The sequence below is a fragment of the Cuculus canorus genome, chromosome 2 (assembly GCF_017976375.1).
Source record: "Cuculus canorus isolate bCucCan1 chromosome 2, bCucCan1.pri, whole genome shotgun sequence".
Classification (NCBI taxonomy): domain Eukaryota; kingdom Metazoa; phylum Chordata; class Aves; order Cuculiformes; family Cuculidae; genus Cuculus; species Cuculus canorus.
In genome coordinates, this window is record NC_071402.1 from 37,023,830 (window position 1) to 37,035,151 (window position 11,322).

Sequence of the window (11,322 nt, forward strand, 5' to 3'; positions counted from 1 at the left end):
TATTCCTGCACGTACAGTAGCTTCAGACGGTTTGACGTTTCCATGAACTTGGGTACTGGATCACCCCTGCATAGCGTAGTACCCTACCCCAAGGCATACAGTGTTTCTGTAGTACTCCTCCATTTATTATGGTCTGTAATGCCGGTTGATTATTTAATGTTGATTATTAAAGATGCAAGAATCCAAGAAATGAAGCTAATTGCTTCTCCGCAGGGCTGCTTTCAATCATGTATATTTTACTTATATACACATATGCACATGTATGCTTATCTAGATATAAAAATAATGCACGATTGTCATCAATAAGGGTCCATTATTAGTGGGGTTTTTTTTTTTAATTTCATTTCCTTTAGCACCTTCAACAATCTTGGCAACATGCCCTTGTTTGCTGGTCTGTGAACACCTGAAAAGGGAAATTAGAATTCCAGGGGCTACCCTGAGGTTTTGCTGGATGTTCAGCACATACAGTACCCCGGAAGATCACATGAAACAGCCTCTGCATCAAAACAAAAAGTACCCAATATTGATTTTAAATTTAAAAAAAAAAATTAGAGTTGTTATACTTATTAAGAGGAAAAAAAAGCTAAACATTCAAAGGATGGAAAAGCTCCTTTCAAATCCTCTCCCTTAAACCGGAGGGCAGGGAACCGGCCGGGACGAGGCAATCCCGGGCTGGGCTCGGGGCTCCCACCGGGCTCGTCCCTTCCCGGGGTTTCCAATTATCGCCCAAGATTAAGTCCTTCATTTTCTTGGCTGCGGGGCCGGTAACGAACCGCCCGGAGCTTGTTTTCCCCTGCCCCGAGGGGTGATCGATGGTGTCTCCGTTATCGCACAATCGGGGCTCGTTCAAAATGTTGGGTTTTTCTTTTTCTGGGCTAATCCCATACCCCCGCTATTTATTTTGTCTGTCTCTTCTCATTAACGTTACTAACTTTTAATTGCTCCCCGTTCGCTTCTCAGCCGCCCGTTCCCATCCCATTCGCGTTCCCATTCGCCCGCGGATTCACGGAGCTCCGGGACGGAGCCTCGCCCGGGGACCTCCCAAACCCCCCCTGTCCCGGGATCCCCCGGGCCTCCAATACCGCCCTGTGCCGGGAACCCCCAATCTTCCCTACCTCGGGAGCCTCCAATCCCCCTCCCCTGTCCCCGGAATACCCGGAGCCTCCAATCCTCTCCTGTCTCGGGAACCCCTGGATCCCCCAATCCCCTCCTGCCCCGGGATCCCCCGGATCCCCCCCTGCCCCGGGAACCCCCAATCTCCCCTGTCCCGGGAGCCTCCAATCCCCCTCCCCAGTCTCAGGAATCCCCGGAGCCTCCAATCCCTTCCTGCCCCCGGAATCCCTGGATCTCCCTATCCCTCTCCCCTGCACCAGGATCTCCCGGAACCCCCAGTCCTCCCTACCCCGGGACCCCACAATCCCTCCCTGTCCTGGGAACTCCCTGTCCCCCTCCCCTGCCCCGGGAACCCCGAGATCCCCCAATCCCTCCCTGCCCCGGAATGCCCCGGCTCCCTCAATCCCCTCCCGCCCCGGGAACCCCCGGACCGCGCAACTACCTCCCTACCCCTAGAATTCCCAATCCCCCCTGCCCGGGATCCCCCGGATCCCAAATCCCTCTCCTCTCTCGGGAGCCCCGGGACCCCCCATTCCTTCCCTGTCCGGGAGCCCCCAGTCCCCACCCTGCCCCGGGAACTCCCAGACCCTCCAATCCCCTCCTGCCCAGGAATCCCTGGACCCTCCAATCCCCTCCTGCCCGCGGTCCCAGGGACCCGCAGTCCCCCTCGGCTGCCCGGGATCCCCTCGAGCCGGGGAAGCGGCGATGGAGCGGAGCGAAGGGACTCGCTTTTAGCAAAGCGATCGAATTCCTCTCCTCCAGCGACACCGTTACTTTATCCTAAGGAAAACAGCGGGGAGCGGCAGGGCCAGCGGGAGCCCCCGGGGGGGGATGTCGCCCCCCGACAGCTCCGTGATTAATGACCCGCCCGGGAAGGGGGCGGGGGGGGGGGGGTCCGGGATGCGGGGCGGGGGTCTGGGATGCTGGAGGGAGGGGGGGGGGGGGGCGGGAAGGGAGAGGGGGGCGGGATGCAGGGGGAGTTCGGGATGCGGGGGAGCCTGGGATGCGGGGGAGGTCTGGGATGCTGGGGGAGGCCAAGATAGGAGGGAGGGAGGGGGAACGGGATACAGGGAGAGTCCGGGATGGCGGGAGGGGTCCAGGATCTGGGAGGGATCTGGGATTCTGGAGGAGCCCAGGATGGAGAGGAGGGGGGCTGCGGGGGGAGCCTGGGATGGCTGGGGGGGTGGGGGGAGGACGCGATATGACGGGAGGGGTTTGGGATGCGGGGGGAGCCCGGTCTGTCAGGACGGAGCCCGGGATGCGGGGGGAGCCCGGGCACCAGGTACAGCCCCGCCGCGCCCAGAGCCCCCTTATAAGCGGCGCGGCGGGGCCGGAGACGCGGGAGGGGATTCGCTCCGCTCCGGCCGCGAACTGCAAGTTCATCCCGGGAACGGTAAGTTCGTCTCGGGAACCACGGGATCCTCCCCCGCGGCGGCGGAGTGCGGGACGGGGCGGCCGCGCATCCCGCATCCCTGCGTCCCTCCATCTCTGCGTCCCTGCGGGGCCGCGGCTGCTTTTCCTTAGCGGCTGCCGGAGTCGGGCAAAGAGCGAGGTCTTCTTAAAAGGACGCAAACCAGCTTAGATTCCCTGTATTTATTTTCCTCCGAGGAACGACCGAAAAGGCTGCCGATAAGTTTATCGGATGTTTCCGCCTATTCCTTCTCAGTTTGCGTTTTCTGTCTTTTCCTTGTCCGTGTGGGCAGGTTGCCTGCATCACCGTTCCATTCGCGTGGAATATAGGACTGAAATAACTGTTGTGCTGTTTTCTTTTGTAAACTAAACAGGTTTCGAACTAATTATGTCTTTGTAATGTCGTACAAAGGTACAAATGCATCGCCAGCATCGGAAACACTGCAATAGGAATGCTTTAGGAATACTATAACGTAAATACTTTGACGTAGTTATCAGAGAATGTCTGAGTTTGAAGGGACCCACAAGGATCATCAAGTCCAACTCCTATTTTCCCACCCGTGTCTCTTTGCACACCAGGCAGCGAGTGGATGCTGGCAAAAATTATTGCAATTGTCTTAAAAAGCAAACTCTTGTAACATTTTAAAGGAGATTACATGGGAACTGACTGTTGCCCAGAGGCATTTAATGTACATTAGTTTTCCGCAAAGGGTTTTGAACCACAAAATCCGGGTGCTCCTTTGACGGACAGCCCGGTCTCACCAGCGTGAGGAGTGATGCTGCCTAGCCACCGCGCGTAACTAACGTGAGCTTGGCTCAGGAACCACCGTGTTTTACCTATGTTATATCCCGTGTTTCTGCGTGGCAGACTTTCCTGGCCCATCAGGTATTGCTCTATGTAGATGATGAGGAAACCTAATAGTGAAGAAACTATTTCAGAGTGAAATCTCTCATTTCCACAGCTGAAATGTTGCTTTTCCCCCCCATCCCATAGGCCCAGGATTTCATCCAATGTAGATGTGAAGCTCCTAAACCAGAAACTCCTACTTCAAAGGTGCTCAAGGAAATGAGGCTTTCAGGTATGTGTGTTTCTACAAACTCATTCTAGTTCTAAATTTGTCTATATACCAATAAAGCAAAATCAAAACTCTGTGTACACCAGCCTCAGTTCTTTGTTTCAGTAGAGGAACGGCTATTATACTAACTCAGCCTGTGTCCTTGTGTAGTTCGGACTTCCCAGCAACTGCGGGAGACTTCTTAATTATAGTGGGATTTTGATAGGATGGAAAGTGAGAAATCCTGCTGATAAACCTGAAATTAGATCTTGACTCTTAGTAGAAATAATGATGATTTTATTTGCTACTAAAATGCATCCAGATCCAACTGTGACTTAGCATGATGAGAAAATAGCAAGGGAAAAAGCACACAGGGCCTTTTTTATTTTAAGTTAAAAGAAGCAGCCGATTTAAGAACAATTTTCCATCCCGCTCTCAAGACGAGCTCATGTAGACTTAATATGAGATTAATAATAATGAGATTTCTTTTTCCTTTGGTTTACAGTTATAACGCACACGGAGACTTTCACAAATAATTTCACTCTAAACTGTACTACCGTTTAGGAGGACATTAACTGATAAAACTCTAACAGCCAGATAAACAGCAAATTAATCACAATAAAACACCCCAGATAATGACGTCTTCTGAAAGCCATCACTTCAGAGCATTGCAAAAAGGATTATTTAGGAACTTTGCCTCTTCTCTGCTAGAAATCTTTGACTTGGTTCATTGTCTGGGTTTTTTTTTTTTGCCATTATCAGCCACAGCTATGCAGGGACTTCAGTGGGACTGAAGCGTGCAGCTGAAATGCTTTGCAAAATAAGGCCTAATTTTTGTAAACGTAGATCCTTGGTCATTCACGTGCATCAATTTTATTTGAATTTTTTAATTTATACTGTATTTGGATGCAATTAAAATTTTTAATAACTTGTTTTTTTCCCCTTCTTTTCTAGCTGGGACATCACCAAAACAGCAGCTCCCAACACGTGAAAGCTGGGATCTGCCTACAACATCTAGGAGGGCTGCTTGACCAAGGACAGCAGGATCAGGTATTGTTCCAAGAAGTGCTGTGCTTTGTGGAATATTTACTGAACTGCATTTCACTGGAATTTAATGAATTAGAGGGCTGTGAGTTCTATTACAGGCAGAGTCGACTGACCATCTTTTTCTCAAAGCTAGGAAAAGACTTTGTGGTCATTATTTTCAGCTTTGCTCGAAAGTTTTTTGCTGTTGTTTCTAAAGGGTTCTTTCCCCCCAAAAAACAGCTAAAATACAGTTTACAAGATGCTTTTTACTTTTGAAATCATAGAAGCAACAGGATAAGCATGAACATTCCTGAGTAGCATTAGGGGAGAGAGGACAGAACTTGGTTCCCGATCCTTTAAAATCACGGACCAAGCCTCACCCTTCAAAACCCGAGCACTGTGTTCTGTGGCTCCATTCACAGCTGCAACTGAAAATGGAAATTATTTTCTGTAATCTGTGGAGCACTGATCACCTAAAAGACAGTCAATGAAATGGTGGCAGGTAAATAGAAATATGCACATGGTCCCACAAACCAGATTATACACATAATATGTTTTAAAAGTCCCATTCAGCCTAACCTTTAGTTGGTTGTAAATGGCAACCACCGTGGCAGTGCTGCTCAGCGTTACCCATTGGGTTTTCTCAGAAGAGCTGAGTGATCTTTAGTCTATGGGTGATTCAAAGAAACTATTCTGTGTAATACCGTCCCCCCTAAATTAAATATTTGTAAAGAGTTGAACTTCTGTTTCTGTGCCAGTGTGTGATATCAAATTTATAAGCAGCGACTGGAAAAGCAGCTCAAACAGCTGCACGGCAGCATCCTGGCTTTTTCTGGCATGGGCAGCACTTGCATTTCTGTTAATCTTTGTTTTAGAAGGTGTTTGCTTCAGCACAGCACAGCAGCAGGCTTTAGAGATGCTTTTGTTGGTTCCAGGACCCTCCCTGCCAGGGAAGTCACCAATGGACTGTAGACACTTAGCTGAGAGCAGCGAGGAAATCTCCTGCCTGGGCGCAGAGCCCGATTCCCTGCTGCCTTCTGCTGCCGGCAGCAATCCCTGTCCACCCCTGGTGGCTGGGCAGCGGGCTGGGGCACCTCCTGGCAGACCCGCTGCTGCGAATGCTGCTCGAGAGCGCAGTCGGGTTCAAACCCTACGCCATGCCTTCCTCGAGCTGCAGAAGACTCTCCCCTCCGTGCCGCCTGACACCAAACTCTCCAAGCTGGATGTACTGCTCCTGGCCACCACCTATATCGCACACCTCACCCGCAGCCTTCAGGATGAGGAAGAGTCACCAGGAGAGGGCTTAGGTACCCTCCGAGGGGATGGATACCTCCACCCTGTCAAGGTAGGAGAGCTGAGGAGCAGCTACCACCTTCTTGTAGTGATAGGATGAGGGGCAATGGGTATAAACTGGGGAGGGGCAGATTTAGGCTAGACACAAGGAGGAATTTCTTCACTATGAGGGTGGTGAGGCATTGGCGCAGGTTGCCCAGGGAAGCTGTGGCTGCCCCATCCCTGGAGGTGTTCAAGGTCAGGCTGGATGGGACCTTGGACACCCTGATCTAGTGGGATGTGCCCCTGCCCATGGCAGGGGGGGTTGGAACTAGGTGATCTTTAAAGTCCCTTTCAACCCAAACTATTCTCTGATTCTACTCAGTGAAGCAGTAAATAGGTGTTAAAGATATTTAGATTAAACTAAAGATTTCAAGCTCATTTGCCTTGCCAGACTTAATACGTGAAAAGACTGCCTGAACAGACTTTTTTTGCATCTAGGTGCCAGGGGCTTAATGGAAATGTCCGGGAGCTTTGTCCCTCCACCCTCAGGGTCTATGTGCAAAAATATCAAATATAGCATAGGGCCAGACCCAGTGGGACTTAGTCCCTTGGAAGTGAAGGTGGAGGGCAGCACCAGAGGAGTGCCAGCACCATCTTGGTCCCTCCATGGAAACCTTGTTGATCCCCCACCAAACCATCAGAACCTGCTGCAGGGTATGCGTGTGACTGAGGTGATCGCTGTCCCACAGCAGTGACCCCAGTCATGGCTGGGCTTGCTTTGGCTCTCCTGCCAAAGTAGCCAGGGTATGGGAGGTGACGTTAATTACGGGCCACGTGTTAATTCCTTCTCTGAAAGTCCTTTTCTGATGTGTTTATTTTGTCTAGTTGGTATATGCTGTTGTTGCTCTTCCCTTTGTCCAAAAAAAATCATAGTGGTGCAGAGGGGACGCAAAACGGTCCTCTTGGAGAGGACGAAGGGCTGGAAACTGTTCTCCAAGGCATTGCTCAGTGACTGACGGGATGCTTAAACACCACCGGGTATTTTCTTTGGCTCTGGTCTCAGGGAGTGAGTTAGAGCACTGGAGTGTTTTCCTTTTTCCTTTTTTTGTTTTTAAGTCTGATGAATTCGGGATGATTTAATTAAGATTACATTGTAAAGTAATCTCTAATTCCTATGAAGTGACTAATTCACAGAGAGATTCTTGTTCACAGTGTTGGTCACTGTAAAAAGCGTGACATGAACATAGGCATCTGAGGCCATTTAAATTATTAGCAGGCTCATTAGGAAAGCAAAACCTTTCTATCAATTAGAAGAAGGCTTTAATTTAAGTAAAAAAAATAATTTATGTATTTAAAATAAGTTTGAAGTAGCTTCTGTAAGTTCCCTTGGCCAGAGCGAAGGTCTCCTACAGTACTTTTTATCAGCTGCCAATTATTACTGGCAGAAAAGTACTTTCAAATACTTACTGCAGCAGTTAAATGATCCAGATGCACATTTCCAAAGCTACTGGAACACAGCAATAATTGACTCATCCAGCGATTATTCTTTATAACATTATTTATGTCCCAGCTATATATATTTATTTTTGTAAAGATTCTGTGAGTCTAACCAATCTTTTTAATATTCCTGATAGTAAATTAATCTTTTAGTTGGCAGTAGAACAAAAGTGTCACTGATAAGTCATAGCACATGCTTCACAAACCCCAAAAGTGCAGGGTATGAGACAACCAGTACAGATACAGACTTTAATTACACTCATATATCAAGCACAGTAAATACAAATAGTGAGAAAAGTAAAATATCCAAGTACTGTTGTGTGTACACCAAACGAAAAATACAGTTAAGGACTTTAAACTCAGATGTCTTATTGGTGACGAATTCATAACCTGAAATAAAAATATTGAACAAGATTGTACAGTCTTTCCAAGTGAGAATATGCTCCTGCTTTGTGTCTTTAAATAGAAAAGCTGAGATTTAACTGCAGTATTAAGCCCCTCTGGTTTTTAAGGCTCTCTTGTTACCCACAGGAAAGGTGCCAGCCTGTTCCCAAAAGTGTCTTTAAAAAATTGTATTCTTTTGGAACAACATGCTGGTTGTGCTTCAGGTATTCTTGCCTCCGACTATGTGTGACAAGTTGTCTTTTAAATATCCACCTCTCTAATAATGAACTCAGCACATTAAACTGGAGCTGAATTCTTCCTTCCCAGAGAAAGGCACCCAGCTGCGGTCACCCTTTTGGCAGGGCCATTTGCAGTACCTCACTCGCTTGAGTTACAGAACTCCAGCTATAAAAATGGATATTTCACACCAGTGTAATGGATTGTTCCAATAATCAGTGAATGGAAAGATGAATTGTCTCATCTGAAATTGTTGGACCTGACAAAGAACAAGAAGTTGTCACTGCTGAGGACTGCCCAGGAGCAATTACATTAAAATTACGATCCTGTGCTGCAGTCGCTGTTGTGGGGGCTGGCTGGTGTGAACAGAAAAGCATGCAGGGCTGCAGTCTCCCCATAGTATCCTTGACACTGGAAAGAAGAATACTTTATTTTATCAGCAGAACATTGGCTGTACAAAAAGTAGTACGATGACCCGTTGGCACAGCCTGCTCCTGTCTGGTGGGTCCCAGGGCAGAGGGTTAGGAGCTGTGTCTCACAATTTACTACCAAAGAAAATGCCCAGGCTGAGGTTCCCTTACCCAGCTTCTACATTTTCCAAAAAATGACAAAACGGAAACTTTCTGGAGACAGCAGCAGTTTCCTATTTTCTTGCACTGTGATCCCATAGAGATTTTAAGCCTTGCTGAGAACGGCATTCAGACTGCAGAGACCCCGGGTATCTCAGCGCTGTGCTTGTCTCTTCTCTTGCAGAAGTGGCCAATGAGATCCAGGTTATACATTGGAGCTACAGGACAGTTTCTGACTCACTCGGCACAAGGAGACGGTGCAAACCAAGGGGAAACATCAACAACTTCACAAATCTAATCTCCCTTCTTGCTTTAAAAAAAAGGTTATTTATTACACCTTATATATATTTAAGTTAAAATTACTACCTACAGACAAACTATAATTCCTTAATACTGTTAGTAGGAAAAAAGGAATTGACTCTTAAATGTAATTAATACCTCATTAACTTAATGTGACACATGATTGGTTTCTATCACAGAGGACATTACTGGGATCTGAAATAGAGGATTAGGAGAAGACAATTGCAGGCAGCACCAATGCAAGGGGCAGGCACAGAGGCAGAGCTGCTAGCGGGAGAGGAAACCTCGTCTCCTATGGACAAGCGGTGAATAGGTACGCTGTGGGAAAGTGAGGAGAAGGAGTGATGAGTGAAAAGCAAAGGACAAGTCTAAAAATAACAATCAAAATACCGCCTCCATCTTCTTCACCGCATAAGGCCGGTGGCAGAAATCCTAGTGACTGCAGTCACCAGGTCAGGGCTTCATCCTTCGGATTATCATAAATGTATGTAGTTATCCTTGAAAAAGTGGATGCATGTTGACCTCAAGTCACAATGTGGTGAAATCTGTCCTACATACACACAGCTCTATGTACAACACGCAGGAGCTGCTCTGTACGTCACGTATTGCTTGTATTGACTTATACGGTTGTGTTGCATGTTATGGGGTTTCAAATGTGTTCAATTGTTACCCCAGTACCACTATTTGTCTGCTTAAGGTATCAAGGTTCATTTCCTTGTCTTTTTGTGGATTCATGCATTCAAGCAAATGAGCCTTAAGAGTTGGCTTGTTCACAGCACATTTTTTCACTTAAATATCTTCTATATTTAGGCAAGAAAAGCTGAAACCGAATGCACAAATGCCATCTAATGTATCTGTTGTGTAGAGCACTGTACTTCTCATAGTGTTATTGCCAAGGTAAACATTTTATTAAATATTATACAGTGGACATAGTGTATTTTTTGAGTTACGGAGTCTGTATCATTTCCTCATTGTACAGGACATTGTACAAGACTGATGTTCTTAATAGTAACATCTTCCATTTATTGCAACATCTTTCTCAAAACTTCTTCATGGCTTACATTTAAAATGAAATTTGGCAGAAAAGGAAAACGCAAATACTAGCAGGAACAACCTTTATAAAATAAATTTTATTCCTTTCATTCTTGAGGTGAGGTCTTTCAGGGGTGCTGAGCATGCCATGGCAAACTGAATGCCCAGGATCCCAGAAAACCAGGCCTCTGGTGTAAGAAACTATATGAAAAATTAGCAGAGTCGTTTAGAAGGAGTTGGACAAACCACCTAGGATATGTGAGAGTTTTAAAGCACAGTAAAATCTGGAACTCCCCTCTATCCCTGCCGCATTCTGAGCTTTTATTAAGGTTATTATTTGAAATAGTAAAAGTAGTTTAAACATACACATCAAATATATGTATTTAAACTTTTTTAGGCGTATATTTCTTATTTAAAATTTGAAGTGGCTCATTATGAGAATTCCATAGCCAGAGAACCATTTAACCACACAAACTACTGTATTTTGTGAAACAAATATGTACAAAAGGGCAGTTTAGCAGGGGCAAGTTATCTGCTCGTATGTAAATAAGAGTCTGATTTTATTTAAAGAAGTGTATTCACTTTTCATAGTAGTAAAAAGTGGGTTATCACAACCTCATATGTTCGGGACAGCTATTTTATTCAGATCGGCTAATAAGAAAATGCAAAGGAGTTGTAGGGGTGATGACAGCTGAGCAAGATGAAAGAGTGAGAATGGTGAGGGTTTTCAGGAATCGTTTGCTTTATAAATCAAGACACAGCTTAGATTGATAAAATGCAAAGCAGCAATGCACAAAGGTGCTGGTTACTTCACAAGGTTCTTAGGTAACACACCTGAAAGGGACAGAATTCGAGAAAGTAAAAAAAGAAAAAAAGTAAAAAAAAGACTCACACCCTTCCCCTAGTCTTTTAAGGCTTCTCCCATTAAATGCAATTGAAAGATTCTGACTGCTTTTTCATGTAGCAAGCATGAAAAGCAGATAGGGACAAGGGTCAGAAACATGGAAAGTCATGAATGGATGGCATGGAGAAAATACCTCTGCTCAGACTTTTGTTGTAGTAAAGGCGGGGTATTTACAGTGCTCAGAAAACAGCCAGAGCGATGGAGAGCAAACACAGGGGCAGCTTTGTACTTGTATTTGTACAAATTGTGGCCACATACAATGCAAAGACCCCAGCTATGTTTTATGGATGTATTAAAAGCCAGTAAAAATATGCAGAATTACCACAGCAGATTTTCATTTGAGAAGAATTCCCCATATTTATGAGCTGGGTTGTTTGAGGTTTTTTTTCTGACGCAGGTTATTCTGCATCAGCTACAAATTTTTATGCCTTTTTGTCCAGAGCTAAGAGACCAGGTGAGGGAATCCACTCCCCTTGAGCAGGGCAAGAGCTCTTGTCTTCCAGAAATTTACACCAGGATC

General features: G+C 46.3%; 1 protein-coding gene across 1 annotated transcript; it reads left to right on the forward strand.

The window, feature by feature from the left end:
- The first annotated feature begins 5,451 nt into the window (after positions 1-5,451).
- TCF24 (transcription factor 24) lies at positions 5,452-9,784 on the forward strand. Its single transcript, XM_009570943.2, has 2 exons — positions 5,452-5,949; positions 8,751-9,784. The coding sequence occupies exons 1-2, from the start codon at positions 5,521-5,523 to the stop codon at positions 8,862-8,864; spliced, it is 543 nt and encodes a 180-aa protein (XP_009569238.2). The 5' UTR covers positions 5,452-5,520; the 3' UTR covers positions 8,865-9,784.
- The last annotated feature ends 1,538 nt before the right edge of the window (positions 9,785-11,322 follow it).

What these genes read in the sequence shown, in the direction of transcription:
- TCF24 (XM_009570943.2), top strand. Translation starts at nt 5,521, where the DNA reads ATGCTTTTGTTGGTTCCAGGACCCTCCCTGCCAGGGAAGTCACCAATG. An exon ending in GATACCTCCACCCTGTCAAG is followed by an intron (nt 5,950 to 8,750) that starts GTAGGAGAGCTG and finishes CTTCTCTTGCAG; the next exon opens with AAGTGGCCAATGAGATCCAG.